This window comes from Lissotriton vulgaris, unplaced genomic scaffold (genome assembly GCF_964263255.1).
Source record: "Lissotriton vulgaris unplaced genomic scaffold, aLisVul1.2 SCAFFOLD_4901, whole genome shotgun sequence".
NCBI classification, from domain to species: Eukaryota; Metazoa; Chordata; class Amphibia; order Caudata; family Salamandridae; genus Lissotriton; species Lissotriton vulgaris.
This window is the reverse complement of record NW_028254548.1, coordinates 77,973-98,501: the sequence shown is the minus strand read 5'-3', so window position 1 is coordinate 98,501 and position 20,529 is coordinate 77,973. Positions and strand designations below refer to the sequence as shown.

General features: G+C 46.0%; 1 protein-coding gene across 2 annotated transcripts in view; it reads right to left on the bottom strand.

The window, feature by feature from the left end:
* Positions 1 to 20,529, bottom strand: part of PARL (presenilin associated rhomboid like) — an 88,147-nt gene that overhangs the window by 17,964 nt on the left and 49,654 nt on the right. For both annotated transcript variants that reach the window (XM_086951688.1, XM_086951689.1), the window contains exons 5-7: positions 10,956 to 11,051; positions 9,451 to 9,600; positions 3,553 to 3,623 (exon numbers count right to left, since the gene is read on the bottom strand). In XM_086951688.1, the coding sequence (XP_086807814.1) occupies positions 3,553 to 3,623; positions 9,451 to 9,600; positions 10,956 to 11,051 (317 nt within the window). The remainder of the gene's footprint in view (positions 1 to 3,552; positions 3,624 to 9,450; positions 9,601 to 10,955; positions 11,052 to 20,529) is intronic.

The window sequence follows — 20,529 nt, the reverse complement described above, 5'->3', positions numbered from 1 at the left end:
CAGTGGTAGAGGAGAGCAGAAAAATCATGGACTCTGGAGGTGTGGCGGCCATTCTACTCCTTGACCTGAGCACCGCTTTCGATACGGTGAATCACTCGATTCTGATCGGGCGACTCAGGAACACAGGAGTGGATGGCACGGCGCTCAGATGGCTATCCTCTTTTCTAGAGGGAAGAACCTATCAGGTGTTTAATGAAAATATCGTCTCCAAACTTACACACCACCGGTGCGGGATGCCTCAGGGCTCCTTGCTCAGCCCAACCCTTTTCAATGTTTACATGTCCCCGCTAGCAGCCAGAATAGATCCACATGGTATTCGTATAGTCACCTATGCTGATGATACTCAGCTGGTGGTCGGGCTCAATCCACCCGAGCAGGAAATTCATACCCTCTACTCCTGTCTAAATGGCATCTCAAACTGGATGGACGACTCCCAGCTCAAACTCAATGGATGAAAAACAGAGATTATGATTTTTGGTAACACTAACAGTTTTAATCCCAGTCTGTTGTGGCCCTCTAGCATGGGTCCAGCCCCTACCCCAAAATCAGAAATTAAGAGCCTCTGGGTATGGCTGGACCAGGATCTCCGTCTCAGGACCCAAGCCAGGAAAACAGCAGCCCTCTGCTACGGCCTACTTAGAATGGCACGAAAGGTCCTGCCCCTCCTTTCCCCGGTGGTGAAGAAAGTACTGGTCCAATCACTAATACTCTCCAGATTGGACTACGGGAATGCACTGTACCTAGGCCCTCCCATCTCCGCAGTCAGGAAACTGCAAACCGTTCAAAACAGCGCAGCAAGACTGCTGACGGGAACCTCCAACAGGCTATCGGCCAGACCGGCGCTTCGCTCCCTCCACTGGCTCCTGGTTCAGGAGCGGATCAGGTTTAAGGCTCTGTGCCTGGTACACAAAGCATGGCAAAGACTCAGCCCACCCACGATCTCCACTATGATTCGTCCCTACAAAGCCAGTCCGAACCTTCGATCAGATCTACATCTGGCAGAGATCCCTAAGATCAAGAGATCCAGAAGTGGTGGCAGACTTTTTTCATATAATGCCTCCAAACTCTGGAATTCCCTGCCTCCCCACCTTCGCGTAATTTCGGACCACATGGCTTTCCGGAAGCAACTAAAGACCTTGATCTTTCCCTAGTCCCTATGGCCTCCTGTGCCAGTGACTTAGCGCTAGGAGGCCTCCGGGTAGCCATGCGCTCTATAAATGCTCTTCCATTCCATTCCATTCCTTCCATTCCATTCCACTCTAAGAAACAGCCCAGAAAATCAATTGGACTGACATCAAAAGGCCGTAGACAACCTAAAGGAAGCTTTGTGCCCAGCATCTGTCGTACAGGCACCTGATTTTAACAAATAGTTTGTTGTCCAATCTGATGCTTCAGAACATGGGATTGGGGTAGTGTTGTCAAAGCTGAATGACTAGGGTCAGGATCAACCAGTTGCCTTTATCAGGAGTCAACTCCTTCATAGAGAGCAGCGTTGGAGTGCCTTGTTGAGGTTTATTCCCTGAAGAAGCAGAGACCCTACTTTTATAGGACTCAGTTAAGACTGACCACAGACCTCTCAGGTGGCTGATGCAGATTAGAGGAGAGAACCCCAAACTACGGTCCATTTCCCTACCGGGTATGGATTTCAGAGTGGAACACAGACCTGCGACTCAGACCTGCGACTGACCATGAAATGCAGATAGCTTTCCACATTCTTCCACTTAGATGATGAGAACTACCAGGGCTTTTTTTGTATGATCGCCCCAGTTTTGAACAAATGCTGCTGGTTTTTCGCCTCAGATGACATGGAGGACTGTGAACCAGACCTCAGTTCCAGTGTTCTAACCCATTACAAAATGTTGAAATGGCTACCCTCAAATTGCATAAGCTGCCTCCCTTAAAATACCTTAGTATATGGTACCTAGGGTACCCAGGGCATGCAAGTTGAAATGTCCATCCAGGGTTGCAGCACGGATTGTGCCACCTGTGTGTGACAAAGTCCAAAATGGTCCCAGCCTGCAACTGCAGCCTGGAAAGGCAGTTCTCAAACTACTAGTTTGAATTTGCCATTTAAACCAATGCCAACAAATATGATCCTATTTTCATTAACAAAAGGAAAAGCACTGGTCTGAATAATCCACCATCTGCTTATTGATATACAAGATAGCAATGATACTGTCTTTCAACATCAGAATATCATTGCATGACATAACAATTATGAATTCTCAAATAGACCAATGCAGCTCCTCCTAGTATTAGTTGTACATAATTAAAATACCTGGTTCCCGTGAGTAGGTGCCAAAGAAACTCCACAAGTAAGTAGAGAGTCAGGAAGTATTCGGACTACAAAAGGGAATCAAGATGACCAGAAGAAAAAAGTTTGAGATAGCAAACTCTGCAACAGATATGCAATATATCTTTTGGACTAAAAGAGCACTAGATCGGAGGTATACTAGCCGGTGACTGTCTTGCTGGAATGCATTGGTGAGGACAGATATGTACAGTGCTACTCATTTGAATATGCTTCATGTTGAGTAAAGAAAACTGTTTTTCTCTTTTTCTGAATGTACACTCACTGAGACTGGAAGACCTTTGCTGTAACCTCCTATTTAGGCACAATGAAATGTGCACAGACATGGGATATGGGCATTGTGCTTGAATACTGAATGATAAGGCATTGTGCCACCATGTACAATTTCATCAACAAGCCCTCCCTTCCAATACGCTCTCAAAATAATCCGACTAAAGAAATGAATGCAATGCAGATTTACAGTGTTTGTGTAGTCTTCAGCGTACTAAATACATTATAATTTAATATACAGGACACATATCCGCTTTTTCATCCAAAATCTATATTTGAGTGTGTTACTATGACACCAAGAATATATATTATTATTATTCTGAGTTTTGTATAGCGCCTGGTTACCTGTAGGCATCCCAGCGCTTACCAGAAGATAACACTACCAAAAGAATACAGTGATTAAGCAGAAAACAGAAAAGTTTTTAAAAGTTTACGGAACCGAAGAAGACTGGCTTCCGAACGCAGTTGTAAAGGCAGTGAGTTCCACAGGGTGGCCACGTTTATCGAGAACCTTCTGCCACCCGCTCTGGCCTTCTTCACCCTCCCAACCTGAAGAAGATGTAGGTGGTCGGAACGGAGACAGCGTGAGGCCTTGTAAGGCTGGACCATCTCCCCTAGAATAGGTGGACCTACCCCATGCAGGACTTTATGGGCAATGCAGAGTGACTTGAATTTCGGTGGACCTACCCCATGCAGGACTTTATGGGCAATGCAGAGTGACTTGAATTTCACCCTGTCCCTAACAGGGAGCCAATGTAAAGCCCTCAACGCCGGGCGAGCAGATTGACGCCTGGGAAGACCCGTCAAGAGCCTGGCGGCCGCATTCTGCACTTGCTGCAGTTTATTCAGGGTAGATTCGGGTGCGCCCAAGAATAACGCGTTGCTGAAGTCCAGCCGCGAGATGATAAGTCCCTGGATGAGAAGCCTTCTCATTTTATAGTCAAATAAAACAAACATAATTAAATACTTACTGCACCAAGTGATGGACCAAACCGTCCTGTGGCCGTTTTAGCAACGTAGCTGGCAAAACTTGAGATAACACCTACAATAAAAGAAGATTTGCATTATAAAATTAAAACATCAATTTCTTCTCTGATTGTATATTTTTAGCTACAGATGCGGCTAATCGATATACCCATGTTTTATCAATAAAAACTGCACATGCTGCACATCAACATTTTTTTTTAAAGTAGCAAAGAACGACTGGTCACAAAAAAGGGAAGGACACCAGTACACCATTTAGGTCTCCAACAGGTATGTATTAGTAATATGTACAAAAATAGTTTAATTTAAACTTGGCTTAGGTTTTTTCTCCTACAATCATTGCAAATTCATACACAATCAAGTCACGATTAGCACAGCTGTAAAACTTGCGATTTACAATGCTTTATCATCATGGCAGACCTGTTCTCCAGGCCCTGGGCATGCCAAGGGTAGCAATACAATCCTTGCTGGAAGTATTGTCACTGTTACCAGAAATGCAGTAAGTAAACACTAATGCAAGCTCACAAAAATGACAGGGGGCTTCCTCTTAAGCTTTTTACTTTCCACGAGGAAGTAAGGTCGGATATACTATGCTTATTCTTGGAGGCTGGTGTCAGATAAGAACCTCTAGATCAGATAGTGCAAGTATCAGTCACAATAAATAGACTGACCAAACTTTTTTATATATATATATAAAAAAAGGACCATAGCTGTTATGGTTTTAAGCAAACAAGCACAGTAACATGCGGTTCAACAGCATCAAAATATTTGAGGTTCTCACAGTAACTACAGTTCTACCACCTACATTAAGCATAGGGGATGGAAAGATGTGCACTGGAAAACAGGATGACGATTATACAAGTTTTACCAGGAACTCGGTCTGCAGTTTCTAAACAAACAGTAATTATTGTCAATAAGCACAATAGTTTACATGAGTCAAGAGCTTCTAGGAGTTTGAGGCAGTTCAAAGACTCTGTGGTTGTGGTCATCAATGCCCAACAGCTATATGGAAATGGGGGAAACGCACACAGTGGCTCAGCAGCAGAGGGCAGACCGGGCAGGGTCAGTCGATGTGCAGCAGTGCCAGCGTTCATGCTCTTAACGAAAAGGGAGTGAAGGCAGGTCACAGTTGCAGTTGAAGACAGAATCACTGGCCTCCGGGATTGTTGCGGACGTGCAGGGGAGAAACCATCTTCTGTGCTGCTAAGGGTCATCATTTTGGAAACACCAACTTACATTATCACCTTCTGGATTGGTAGCAAGGCACTCAAGAGGTTTAAGGGCTACCACACAGGATGCCACATGAAGTGTTAAACATGGCTTCACGACTGGAGGAGTGCAGGTACTCGCAAAGCTTTTAGGCAACCACACATGCTAGCTTTCACAGGGATGCACTGTGTAAATGCACACTCCAGACACAAGCCGACTGATGCCGGACTGACTGAGGTGTCGTGGGGAGGGGGCACCTGCAAAAGGTGCCTTACTCAGAGCCACCAACTGGCCTCACAACTGTAGTGGTTCAACGAGTGGGCTTCTTGAAACTGGAACTTCGGTTGGGCTGGGACATCTCCTGTCTTGGTCAGCAACTAAGCAACTTACTGCAGCAGGGTCACATAGTATCAGAAGTTCTAGACACTCAAGGAAGGTTCTAAACACACATAGCTTATCATTCTACCACCATTTCAGCATGGCGCTGCAGCTTGAATCTTTTCCACAGTCCTATTGATGTGGCCATAACTCATGAAAGGAAGACCACCTTGGATTCGGTTTCTGGCCTCTCTCCTTTCTACTCATAGATGTGCAGACCTTCAGGGAGGCAAACGGTGAATAATGGGTAGCCGAAAGGAGCTCATATATGCAGTCTTGGTGACAACAATAACGCCCAAACTTTTAGGAGGATGCAATCCATACAGAGTGCATTTATCCATCATGAAGCAACATCACAATGTGACCATTTGGGAGAGAAACTTACACCTTACCACTTCCACATATGTGGGCTTTCTATGATGTATGTGTCACTTGGCCAAACTATCCGGGTAAAGTCTGTCACATTGTTGCAGTCAGCCTCAGATCATACCTATACCTGCTGGAACTGGTATGTACTGGTCTGTACTTTCATCCGGAACACAAAAGATCCTTCCAAGAAATGTTGGTTGCAAGCCAGTCACATGTATCCACATACACACAGCACATACTCGGGTGGAGGTAGGGGCACAAGTTATGACTACCTTCATGGATTTAAAATGGAGAACCAGTAGGCAAACCCCACAGTGGGACTCAAGAGAAAAAAAGCCCCAAATCTCACTCATATAATCGTCCCCCACTAACCATTAATAGTGTCAGACTCGACATGTTAATGTTGGTGACTCATTCAATGAGGAGCGCCATCCTGTGGTGAATGCAGATCCTTCTGCAGTTTCTTATTGGGATCAGACTTCTCTCTTTTCAAAGTTCTACAAGTTATTTTCTGCGCCAAACGTTTTGTCACAAACACAGATATTACTGTCTATTATTATCCAGTGTTTTTATAAACTTAAAAACAATGGTTTCACATTTAACTGTATTCAAAAGGAAGGAAGACGTTCATAATAAAAACTACAGTGGTAAAAGAGAAAGGAATACATTACATGTAAGTTAAGAAAGACACTACTTTAACCTTAGTTAAGCAAAAAAGAGGAAGGAAAAAGAAAATGCGAAGTGTGGATAAGTCTTGTGTTTATGGGATGTGAAAATGTACATCCTTCAGGTCTATTGTGGACATATATTTTGCCAATGCTATGGTGTTGAATAATTTCTGTAATATGATAATGCACCAAAGACATCATTGACCAAGTGTGCTACCACAATGCAGGCAAAATACAGAGCTCCTTCTCCTGGATATAATAAATCGTGAGTGATGTACATCCCTAGGGGGACGTTCTCATTGGAAAACAAGGAGTTTGCAATATTGTACGGGTTACCAAATTTACAACTAAACAATCTGTTGGACCCACAAGTACTATGGAAACCTCATGCGCATGGACAAAAGTTTTCCAATAAGAACGTCCCCCTAGGGATGTACATCACTCACGATTTATTATATCCAGGAGAAGGAGCTCTGTATTTTGGATGATTGTTGACCCAATCCTTTTCCTGTTAGAAAGGGTAGCTCCCTACTCAGAACTTTCTACCACAATGCAGAACAGGCTCAAGCCACGCTGAACTACCAGTAAAAAGAAGAGTGGGAGACAGTCAGGGCAAACACTATCATGACTTGCTACATTTCTCAATTTACTCTGCTTGAATGCTCATGTATGCTGGTTCTGTGATCAGTAAGTGGTGTACCCATTGTAGGAGAGACAGAGGGAGTGAGGTACCATGTGGCTCTAACCAAATTATAGGCGCCTCAGCTTTCACTCTTGAGTTAGTTGGATGATAAAACACCTTTTTTTTATCATGGATGCATGATGTGCTATCCAATAAATACCGATCAGTATTTAAATATGACCACTGAATTCGCCAAACACAAGATCTCACAAAAGGAACCACACCAACAAGGACAGGAGAGGACAAACAACTTGCAACATTTGTTATTCCTACTTAGGCTCCGCATACCACTGATGAGTTGCTAGCTATATAATCCCATGAAACTCGCCTGTAAAACCTCTGGAAAAGGGAATACCATGCATAATACCACAACGAAACTCACTGTTCACAAAGTTATCCCCAATTTTGAAAAGTTTGCCTCGTAATTGCACCAAAGTGGCAGACAGCTACAGCGCAGTAACAGTAATTAAGCATGTAGAGTTTGTGCCCCACCAGTAACATCAAACTTTTAATCACCAGCCAAACATATGCTTAAACCTAACCTCTACATCCTGTTCAACTTGCTGCAAACCTCCTGTCCTCAATTGTACTTGTTTTAAGAACCTTATTTAGATATAAGCTGCTGGTGCCGCAAAGCTTGGTGCCTCCATTACAGAGACTCATTTCTTCCCTATAAGCTGCTGGATGTCTCTCAAGACTCTTGTCAAAATAACTTCTAGATGCCATTTTGCGACATGTTTTGGTTACAGAGAAATCATTTTCAACAAAGTATACAAACAATGTTTCATGGTAGTTAGTCAACAGTTACTATGGCTGATACTTACCTTTTGCTTATGTTACTCTCCCTTTTGTGAGGTGTATGTTGCTTCACCTTAGTTTTAGCTTCTGCTGTACTGTTTATGAATTAACTAGTTCGTGCTTATCCTTCCGATGCCCACCATCTCCAGCTTTCAGGTTCTATCCAGTCCCTATCCAAACTAATCTGGTTTCAGCTTTAGACCACTCTTCCAGGCAGAAGGTGCAGGTATATGTGTCATTCACTTCAGACAAATTCCCTTGCAACTGCAGCGATCAAGCTCTCCATTAGCTACTCCAACAACATGGAAAAGAAATCGCAACAGGAAAAACATGAGGTTTTCCCGAGGATAATAAAGGAAAGAAATCAAAGTAAGAGGACTGACATATAGTAACAGCACACATTTTTTTAAAGGAAGTCTCCCAAAATAAGATTGGGATGCCGTCTGGACTCTAAGACAGCCACAGTCTCACCACTTTTGAAGATCTGCAATCTAGTATCTTGTTCCCAAAGCACAACTCTTTTCAAATACCTTCATCTGGTGTCCTTCATTGGCAGGAATCACTTGCTGATGGAGAATACAATAGTTATGCTTCTTTGCCCTTTGTAATGCATCTCCGTATGCTGATGAAATCTGATTTGATTTTAAGAAGATCACTTGGAACTACTCCGTGAGAGGTAGTCGGAGGAACCCAGAGAGCCAGTAACTTCAAACACCATTTCTTTATCTCTGCAATCTGGGTCAGCGCTTGAAACCGGCTAACCTCCAGCTACAGAATATATGCATGTCCTGAGATAATGGTCTAATATTGTACTTCGGAACAGAACAGCTGGCTTGCCCTGAATGTAAGCAAGCGGGCACAAATTCTCCATATGCAGGCTACCTGTAACTCACTGAATACTTTCTGGAAGTAGGTTTTTCAGACAACAATCAACATTCATAAGGAACGCTTGGCCTAAATTAAGAGCTATAATATTTTGTGGTGGGATTTTAAGATTTCTATAAGTCTCCAACCTTTTGATCCTGTCATTTAGCAATGGCTAGACTAACTATGGAAACGTTGTAAACTGATCAGCTTTGCATATCTATCTACCAATGGAATCAGGATTGAAATCATTATAATTACTTAAAAAAATATTATCCATTTATTGCCATAACCGGCGTAGAGGCAATACTGAGTGGAAAGCATAGCAATCCTCTTTAAATCTATGAGGCTGGATGGCTGTTTCAAATTGAGTTTACATTTTTTTAATTCCCACATACATTTAGTTATTGTTGTTATTACAAACGTATTTTATTCACTTGTACATATTGTGGTGCTGCTTCTCTCAATTTCTCTAATTTTATATTGCTCTGAAAAGGTATGACAATAAAAAAATAGAACCCTCTCTAAAGAGAAAGTAATAAATGTTTTCAAAATGAATCCTGGTATACATTTTACCACAGTAAAGCAGAAATCAATGGATGTTCTGCAGTAGATGACATTCTCTTGCCGGGGGAATGAACGCATAACAAACGTTGAAGTTAATCAGTATGAAAATCTCATGCGAAGAAAACTATTTAGAAATAAGAAAATATGATGCCTTAAACAGAAATAGATTACTTAATATCTTCAAGTCCTGTAAAGAGTCATGAAGGGCATTGTCAACATTACCAATTTTAAAACCCAATGAGAACAATACTGTGTCACACGTACACACATTTAATATAATAGAATGGCATTACAAATGTATATTATGCATGCTATGTGCTTAGAAAGATTTGAAAAAAAAGCTTTTTTACCTGCTGACAAATAAACTGCCATGAACTGCTCACTTCCCAATATGGATACTATACTTGAAGAAAAACTCCACAAAACATACATATTCGCTGCCATGTGAAACAGGGAGAAATGACTGAATGTTGACAGAATCATTGGTAGGCAAATATTTTCTACAAGACAGAAAACAAAAAATTAACTTGCATGATATTACAAGGCTTTAGCCAAAATAGGAGGTAATCAAAGTTAGCAAGTAAATTATTCTAGAATTTAAACTTCCAGAATGAACTGAAGAAGCAACATGTATGAAATGTTTAATTTCCAAAACATCCCTTGTTTAACAATTTTAGAGGACAGGGTGAGTAGTGTGTTGGGTGGAGTCATCTGGATTGGACATGGTTGTCAATCTCAACACACACTGAATCTGGTTCCGTAGGAGGTTCCCCAAAAGGAGGAGCAATCTCTCCCACACCCAGGAAATTTAGTGTCCCTGCATATATCCCTATAAATAAACAACTGCTAGTCTGTTGAAGCCAGGAAATAACTGTATTGATATGACCGATTCCCTCAGTAGAAGTAGTAGAGACCACTTTAACTACCAAAGGGAAAACAATATTCTATAGAAATTCAGCTGCTTATTGCCACTATGGGATGTCACATTAGTAATGACTGGCCTCTGCAGTCAGGCCAGGAACGCCAAAAAAGGACTAAGTCAGCCATCACCTTGCCTTCTGCCCCACCTCGCCTTCTGCTCTAGGAACAACATCCCCAGAACCCTCACTTCTGAAATGCAATATCTTTAGAGGCATAATCAGCCTTTTAAAACATTAAGAACACAAGGCACAAATAGGAAAGACCCTACAAGCAATTACCTTTTCTATTACTCACAAAAATGCAACCTTCGCATTCCCAAACCAGTGCCAGCCATATGACACCAAAATATGATGCTGACAAGTCTACTGAAGTCCTGGTGAAATTAGACGATACATGACTAAGACAATACTTTAGTAGCTGTACCGTTGCAAAACTAAGCACCTTCAGATCAACTGCTCGCACATACAACTTAGCAACTGATATTCCTTGCATGGGAAATACTTTGGTAGCAGGTGTAACTCTATCCTAATACCTGGTTTCTGTTACCATCACCTTCTACAATGCTGCAGACTCTGGCACCTGAAACATGGCCTACTCAAGGTACGTTCTTTGGGGGCGCTCTACACTAATGTTACATAAAAATTCCATCTAGCATTGGCAGGGGAGGATGCCTTAAGGATATATTCACGAGAGCTAGCTGAGTCTGGCCTACATTCAGAGTCAAAATAATTAGACCTAGCCACAGACAGTCCCTTGAGCAGTCACTGTACATTTAAGGAGCTGGTACATGTTGAAAGTAGTTAGTAGTGATCTTTCCATGTTCGTTTCTTGAACCCGAGTACACGAAATTATTTTACTTTTGCAGAAACTCTGACAATCTATGCAGCAAAACAGATACAGTATGAACATACAAACCCAGTATGCAATTACTTACTGGAGGCCGGGTTAGAAGTGAAGTATTTAATCATTGTGCGCTGCATGGATGGCACTTTCCAGAGACAGAATACCACGACATTTGCTGCTATGATGCCTGTAAAAGAAAAGCTAATTAATTAACTTCTTCATTGTTAATGGACCTTTTTACTAAGCTGTCTGAAGAAAAAAGGTATTGAGGACAGAGCAACACCAGAGGATGTAAAACGCACGTTAAGATGCATGATTAGAGTAAAACATCCATTGAAACTCACAAGACTGTATTTTATAAGACTGAATCCAAGTTTGCACAGTTACATGAGGCCAAGGAGTTGCATCCACTTATGTCAAAATGAGTACTGTTATGGGTTGTACTCTCATCACTCATCAGGGTTTAGCACTCTATTCCTGAGCAACATACAAAATAATGCTGAGCTTTGTTAGGAGACTTATGACACGGGTCTCCAGCACATGCAAATATGCTGGGGTGCAATAATGATTTATTGGAAATACGTATTGCACATGGTCATAGTGCCAAAAACCCTTGAACTCTTCACGCTCCCAGAACTACATTGCCAGATGGTGGAGTAGGTGGAACCATGGCCCTAATCCACTTCTTTAGAAAGAGCACAGTGGCACTGTCCCTCTAATTTCCAACCACTTTCCCTTTAAAAAGAGAAAATGATCTTAAGGCAAAAACCTGCTGTCAATTCTATCAGGTAATAACATTTCTGTCCTTCTCCAACCAGAGCATGGGGACTGTCCTGAGCTGTTCAATAACTGAGAGGTTAGTTGTTATTAAGGAAATCTGATGAGATAGACCAGGGAATGGTTATTTCATTCTCAGCTTTGCATCTGAGAACTACACTCAAGCATGAAGCCCATCATTTTAGGTTTCCCTACAACCAGAGCTCCTCTAGCTGTCTTTCAATTGAGCTACGGTATTATTTAAATCAAATACTCGCTTGAGATAAGGGAAATACAAACCCATGAAGGTAACCTAACAGGTAGTTATTCCGGTTTCAATTTTTATTGAATTTGGAATAGCTGGACCTTTGGATGAAAATTATATTTTCAACAAGGATAAAATCTAGGGAAATCATGTATAGTACAGTAGGCACATTTGGATCAAATCCCTGGTATGTGGGAAAAGGAACAAATAAAACAATCTAAAACAGTATAACCCATCTCTTTGCCAGGGCTGGGGTGAGTGGTCTTGCAAGTGGAGAGTTTGGTGTCAAGCTCGGAACAATGCCTAGTGACTTTCGAGGTTTCTTCCACTTTGCTTTGTAGGTTAATTTGAGCTCAGTGTGAATGGTTGAATATCACATTGCAAAAGTTAAGAAAAGGTCAATAGTACAACAAAGAATCAGAAAGGATACAGCTGAGGGAATTGTATGTCTTATGTCTCAAGGCATTCCATAGCAAATCCTTGTTGATCAGAAACAATTTCCAGAAAGGGATATTACATAAGTATGATCATGTTCAGCAACTAGGACTGTACTGGGAACAATAAGTTAAGCCCCGGGACAGTAAGGACAAATAAACAGTAAAAAAACACAGTGGGACCTCCGTGTGTAGTCATTAAAAGACATCCTTTGAACAACACAGATTATTAGAAGATAGATTTGTGAATGGGACCCTTGAACTTTCAACTCCAACTCTTTGGACATTAAAATATACATTTATGAAAAGTCCTTAGTGCTGGGCAGGTAAAGTTTATTAGAAAGGGAGGGGGCGTGGCCAACTGCCGAGCATGGCGGCAGCTTGAAGAGGGAGCTCCGCAAGGCGTAACGGCCTGAACACACATCCGTAGTCCCATCCGTGATATCGCCCGCTCGAAGGAGCGACATCGGCTGGGGGAAACAAGCGGCACGCACCGACCCGCTCCCGGCGACCATCTGATGCCGAGAAGTGCTCCGATCGGAGGCGGACTGCTGCGGCCTTTCACTGTCCGGCAGCACCGGACTGGCGTACTTGGCGGACCCGGGCGGAAGTGCGCCCTGGGCGGCTGAGGCGCACTGACTCCAGCCGGCACCTGCAGACGCCCGGACAAAAGAAACGCTCCGACGCTCCATGCCACCAGCCTGAACCCCTGAGGGAGCGACATCGGCTGCATTACCCCGGACGGGCTGAACACCCTCGCAAGCGGGGAAATCCCTGACCATCGGCGACGCCATCTATGGGGAGAGAGGAAGCCTGATATTGCCGCTCCGGTTGTGAGGTGAGACAGCAGCGCGCCCACAGATCCGTGCAGCGAACACTGGCTCAAGCCCACCTGGGGGGCTGGAGCTGATCATTGTCCCGTGGAACGCGGGCGCTGTCCTGAGAAGGCGTATGCTATACAATCTACACTACTGGTGGGGGCTGCGACCTCCCGGAGACTACACCCCCGGCACAGCGGCTCAAACCGCACCGAGACCCTGACGCTATTTACTGGGCGCTACCTGTCCTGGGGTCACCGGAGAAACCGCGAGGCACAGACGATAAGCGTGCTGTAGCGCGCAGAGGAACGGAGTACACACGTGGTGGGCCACACGACAGGGGCGCGGAGACAGGTCTTCTAGCAAGTGCGACCCCTCGGCCGCGGTGAACTGGAAGACTATAGCTAACGGTGCAAGATATTGCTGACGGTAGGAATCCCGTCAGGCCACACGTAGCCTGGTGTCCGGAGAACGGCACGGCCCACGGGCAGTCTGCGTTGGACATATACATAAAAGGGACCGGGTCGCACGACGGAGAGCGCGACGCCATGGCGGGCAAAGGCTTGAGGAGTACAACGACGCAGGCAAAACTTGATAAATTTGCATATGGTCAACAGGGCCATTCTCAGGGAGGCGGGCGCCACTCCACTGGTACACCTCCGGACACAGAAGGGGCGAAGAAAGTAACCCTGGAGGACATTATGAGAACGCTCACTGATGTACAAGAATTGGCTTTTGTAGTTTGGTTTGCCCTGTTCCCATCATGCACTGGGACAGAAACAGACTAATTTGCATACAGCCAGGTTCTGAAACTGGGATGGTGCAGTGAGCTAAAAAACGGTGTTGGATCTAGCCCTGATCTCTTGACTGGGTGAGAGCTTTCTGCTTAATTCAGAGACTCTGTCCCTCACCACCCCTTGTTGTAAATATTTTTGTCCACCCTAAGCGTGGAAGGGTATTCTCAGATGTGAGACCCTTGCTCATTGCACCATCAGGATTCAAGCAAACCGGGCCGAAGACGGCTGTAATGCCAGAAACCGGTCCCCGGGAGCTTGTTTCCTTCCCAGTGTAAGAATTGGCTTTTGTAGTTTGGTTTGCCCTGTTCCCATCATGCACTGGGACAGAAACAGACTAATTTGCATACAGCCAGGTTCTGAAACTGGGATGGTGCAGTGAGCTAAAAAACGGTGTTGGATCTAGCCCTGATCTCTTGACTGGGTGAGAGCTTTCTGCTTAATTCAGAGACTCTGTCCCTCACCACCCCTTGTTGTAAATATTTTTGTCCACCCTAAGCGTGGAAGGGTATTCTCAGATGTGAGACCCTTGCTCATTGCACCATCAGGATTCAAGCAAACCGGGCCGAAGACGGCTGTAATGCCAGAAACCGGTCCCCGGGAGCTTGTTTCCTTCCCAGTGTAAGAATTGGCTTTTGTAGTTTGGTTTGCCCTGTTCCCATCATGCACTGGGACAGAAACAGACTAATTTGCATACAGCCAGGTTCTGAAACTGGGATGGTGCAGTGAGCTAAAAACGGTGTTGGATCTAGCCCTGATCTCTTGACTGGGTGAGAGCTTTCTGCTTAATTCAGAGACTCTGTCCCTCACCACCCCTTGTTGTAAATATTTTTGTCCACCCTAAGCGTGGAAGGGTATTCTCAGATGTGAGACCCTTGCTCATTGCACCATCAGGATTCAAGCAAACCGGGCCGAAGACGGCTGTAATGCCAGAAACCGGTCCCCGGGAGCTTGTTTCCTTCCCAGTGTAAGAATTGGCTTTTGTAGTTTGGTTTGCCCTGTTCCCATCATGCACTGGGACAGAAACAGACTAATTTGCATACAGCCAGGTTCTGAAACTGGGATGGTGCAGTGAGCTAAAAAACGGTGTTGGATCTAGCCCTGATCTCTTGACTGGGTGAGAGCTTTCTGCTTAATTCAGAGACTCTGTCCCTCACCACCCCTTGTTGTAAATATAGTACAGGCGACAGTGGGCACCATTTCTTCCGAAGTAAATTTGCTGAGGGCGGACTTTAAGAAGATGTCAGAGAGAGTGTCCCAAGTAGAGGTGGTCACAAAATCACTCATTGAAGACACTTCAGACCTGCAAGTGGCGATGGAGCGAATGGAAAAGGTCACGAAGCAACTACAAGACAAACTGGATGACCAGGAAGGGCGCTCCCGAAGAAACAACGTTCGCATCTTAGGCCTTCCGGAGTCGGAAGGGAAAGGCGCCATGGACCTGTACATAGAGGACCTCATCAAAAACAAGCTACAACCGAAAGGCCTGTCCAATTTTTTCTCTGTTGAAAGGGCGCACCGGGTCCCTGGAGGTGCGGCTAAACCGGGAGCAACGCCGCGGCCTGTCCTGGCCAGGCTGTTTAACTTCAGAGATAGAGACGCCATCTTGCAGGCAGCTAGGGTCGCACCGCCTGTAAAAATTCAGAACTCGACTTTGGCCTTCTTTCCGGACTATACGGCAGAGGTGGCTAGGCGCCGGAAATCATTCACTGAAGTGAAAAAGACGCTACGCGATAGGGGCCTACCCTACTCGATGCTTTTCCCCGCCAAATTGCGGATTGTGGCTGAGGGCAAGACATGGTTTTTTGACACATCTGAGGTGGCACGAGAATGGCTGGATGGATGGAGGCAGGTGGGCCAACCCCAACGCCCGCACAGGGACCGCCAGAACCAACGTAACGGGAGGACGACGGAGCACCATACCAATAGCCCTACAACTGAAGAGGGAGCCGCGGGGCTGGACTCGGATCTAGAGAGAGACCCTCTCGACTCAGGACAACCTGCTAGGGGTTGAATGATTGTGATACATATGGACCGGCACATTTGCTGCCATTGGGACCTTGTAGCTGATGGAGCTGAGTAGGGCAGGCATTGGCCGATGCCTGTGGGGGACTCACCGACCCCACGAGCAAGTAAGATAGATAGGGATGGGACTAAGCACTCTGCCAAGTTGGGGATGCGGGCGGGTTGTCGTCCGTGGAGCAGGGGAGCAGGGAGGGGGTGGAAGTTGTAATGTTATGGTTATCGGTCATCACTACTTATATAAAGAAAGCGGTCGCACTGTGGGCCATCCACATCTGGCGCACAGAAACACATCATTCCTTACCGTTTGCGCCACATTGCTGCACATTGGAGTCACGGATTTTAAATTCAGATGGCAAGACGAGAACAAGCTGCACCCACTGAGGGCGCTCCCGCACTAACAATGGTGCCCCCACTGAAACTTCTTACGTGGAACGTCAGGGGATTGGGAGATAAAATAAAAAGGGGTTTGGTACTGCACACCATCAAACGCCACAGGCCTGAGTTGGTTTTGCTTCAAGAAACACACCTGACAGGGAATACATGTAAGGCTTTAAATAGACGCGGATACACCATGGCAGTTCATGCTAATTTACTACGGGTTCCAGGGGCACTGGGATACTTATTAAGAAAAACTCACCCTTTCTGGTTCACAGCCACAGGACGGACGACCAGGGATGTTTTGCGGCGATCTCTGGCCAGTGGGAGGGAAGAACCCTTAATGTGGTGTCAGTATACATCCCCCCGGCGCTGCATTCAACTGCACTGCCGGCACTAGGGCAGTTTCTCCTAGAACTTCCGGAGGGAAACATAATCATTGGGGGGGACTTTAATGCTATAACAGACCCCTTGCTAGACACCTTTCCCACACGGGACCGCCCGAGAGGGGCCTCTGATCTTCCAAGCTTCCTAAACGCACTGGGCCTCACGGATGTATGGCGTCAACTGAATCCCACAGCACATCAATACACGCACTACTCCTCTTCACACAACAGCCTCTCACGTATTGATTTCTTCTTCCTTTTAGGGGTAGGCTTGGGCTCCATAGATAAGCTGGAAATTCTACCCAGGGGCATTTCAGATCACTCCCCGGTATCACTACATCTTACCACCAAAGAATCAAAGCGCGCCAGAATATATCCAATATATCCCAACTACCTACAGATCCCTGGGGTCAGGAAGAAACTCAAGCTTGCCACGACACATTACTTTACCGAAAATGCAGGAATGGTCTCCTCGCCCTCGGTGCTCTGGGAGGCGTACAAAACGGTCTTACGTGGCGCTGCCATAGCGGCAATCGCAGGGCATAAAAAGGACTCCAGAACAGAACTTACAAACTTAGAACTGGCGCTTGGCGCAGCGAACACTGCCCACATGGCGGACCCCACCCCGGACACCGCTCATACATTACACCTCCGACAGCAGCAATACCAGGCTCACTTGACAACGATCACTAAGGGTCACTTAGCAAACACCGCACACCGAATATACGATGTGGGGGACAAGGCCGGGAGGATGTTGGCATGGCTAGACAAACGAGGCGGTAGTAATAGAGGGATACAGAGGCTGTACGACCATGAGGGCCAACTACAGACACACCCGGAACAAATAGTACACACCCTAGCACGCCACTTTCAGGGGATATACACCCCGGAGCGGTCCGTCACGGAACAGGAGGCGGTGGCCTCGATTGGTAACATTGATATCCCAGTGCTGTCACACGAAACGCAGCAAGAACTCGACGCAGACCTGACCGAGGGCGAGATCCACTTGGCAATACAGGCATTACAATCAGGCAAAGCGCTAGGACCCAACGGCATACCTGTAGAGTGGTATAAAGCGACGGCCTCAGTGCTGGCAAGACCCCCGTTCGATATGTACACTGAAAGCGTAGAGAAGGCAATGCTCCCACTCGACCAGCGCACAGCCACGATCGTGGCCATTCCCAAACCAGCCAAGCCACCAACTGATTGTAACTCGTACCGACCCATTTCCCTGCTCAACATTGAAGCGAAGATATTAGCGAAACTCCTAGCCAGTCGCCTGACTCAACACCTACACACCTTGATACACCCAGACCAGTCGGGTTTCATGCCACACCGTAGCACGGCATTGAACCTGCGGAGACTACATGGGGTAATGGCGCGGGCGCATCTTCTTACGGACCAGGCAGTGATAATATCCCTGGACGCTAGGATGGCGTTCGATCTGGTTGAATGGGAATAGTTGTTCGCTGTCCTGACCCGAATGGGCTTCGGCCCAAAATATCTTGCATGGGTACGGTTACTGTACACGTCACCAATTGCGCAGGTGGTTGCGAATGGTCACATTTCACCGCCATTCCCACTGGGGCGGGGAACTAGACAAGGATGCCCGCTATCACCCCTTCTCTTTGCACTAGTGCTGGAACCTTTGGCAATCTTGCTCAGAGCAACGCCACTGTTCCGGGGCATCTCCTAGGAGGAAGGATGGGAGGATAAAGTCTCCCTGTATGCAGACGATATGCTAATTTACATGGGCAATCCCACCGAAGGAGTCCCTGCCCTATTGGCAATGTGCGATGAGCACGGCAAGGCGTCGGGCTACACCCTGAATTGGTCCAAATCCATAATATACGTGCTCAAGGGCCCAGCCCCGTTGTTGCATGATGACTGTCCCCTAAAGATAACATCCACCTCTTTTAAATATCTGGGAATTTTCGTTACTACTGATGCTAAGGGATATTATACCGAGAACTTGCTACCGCCTCTAGTTCGCCTACGTGCGGACGTTAAATTCTGGGCTACACTGCCGCTGACCCTCCTTGGACGGGCGGCGCTGTATAAAATGATGGCTCTCCCGAGGTTTCTATATGTGCTTGAGAATTCCCCCTATATCGTGGATCCACGCTACTTTAAGCAAATTGCTGCACTGATATCTAGCTTGCTGTGGAGTAATGGCCCAGCGCGGATAGCGCAGGATAAATTGGTGAAGAGCTGGTATGAGGGGGGGATTGCGTTACCCAATCTTCAATTGTATTATTGGGCGTCCCAGCTTAAAATAATTAACCACTGGATCCACATCCCGCATGTAAGGCGGACTGGTCTCAGCTGGGAACAGACGGCATGCTCGCGGTGCTGTACAACTACTCACAAGTCTAGAACCTACTAGGCCCGACATTTCACACGGCAACACTATGGCACACAGCACAATCACGTCTGGGTTGGAAGGGAAGAATTACCAGGTTAACACCGTTGTGGGACACTAAGGCGCTGGGAAACTTAAGGTCCTGTAAGGGATTCACACAGTGGGACAGCATAGGGATCTCGGTAGTAGGAGACCTTTGGGAAGGGGGTACAGTGCTCGCATTTTCCCAACTCCAACAACAATATGGGCTAGGACCCACTGAGACGTTCAGATATGTACAGATCCGGCACGCCCTACTACGGGCAATTCCACCTGACACCACACTCCCAGAATCATCACCACTGGAGGACAGGTTACTGACAGAATTTATGGAACAAAAGGCTACCTCTCTCACATATAAAAAACTAGTTAACAATTTACCGGACCCCACACAGAAGCTTAAAGAGAAATGGGTTGGGGAGCTGGGCGAGATGGATGAGACGGAATGGAACGAGGCGCTTGCATCACCACGGGAGGTAGGCATATCGGCCAGGTTCCGCTTAGTACAACTCAAGATTCTACACCGCACTTATTACACCAGACCACTCCTACATAAAATACAGCGGGCGCCACACCCATACTGCCTCAGGGGCTGCGGGGAGGAGGGTGCTCTGCTCCACACCCTGTGGGATTCCCCACGAATCCAGGATGTATGGAGGCAAATTATGCGCACTGTCTCCCAAGCCATGGAAGTGTCAGTCCTGCCAGAACCCCGTATGTGCCTGTTAAACGTTTGGGAACCTAATGACCTGGACCGGTATGGGCAGCTGTGGGTTACGCTGGCTGTAACGGTGGCCAAACGAGATATAGCGCAAAAATGGGGTGCCCCGGAACTGCCTACAGTAGCTGGGTGGATCAGGAACATGGACCTTTTAATGGTAAAAGAGAGGGCAGTATATGTGATGCGAGCTTGCCCCCGTAAGTGGAATAAGGTGTGGACGCCGTGGAACAAATATAGGGGAGAACCGTGTGCACCATTGCCGGAGGGCCAGGATTCAGAGTCTGAAGAGGATGACGACTAGATGGAATGAGTCCACACACTGAGCACTGGGATGGGTTGAGAGGGTGCGGGGTGGCAAAGTTATCTGGGGATTAGTAATGCATGTGTGGAATGGCCGACTGCTGACTGTATACGGAATTACCCCTTGCCAATTGATGACCTTAGTTGGGTTAACTGTTTTTGTTATGTTTAAAAGTTGAACTATTAGGAGCGGGTAAACATACCAAGAGTGAGAAACGCAAAGATTACCGTGAGGAACTGTTATGAAGGTATGACAAGAAACCTGTATTTCTCAGAGTCTTATGAATGCTCCATGCACATATCAAGGTGGCAACCGTAAGTTGTTGGATCACGACATGTTTTTTTCCACTTCTCTTGATTGAAAATACCAATGGTACACGAGCGAGATCT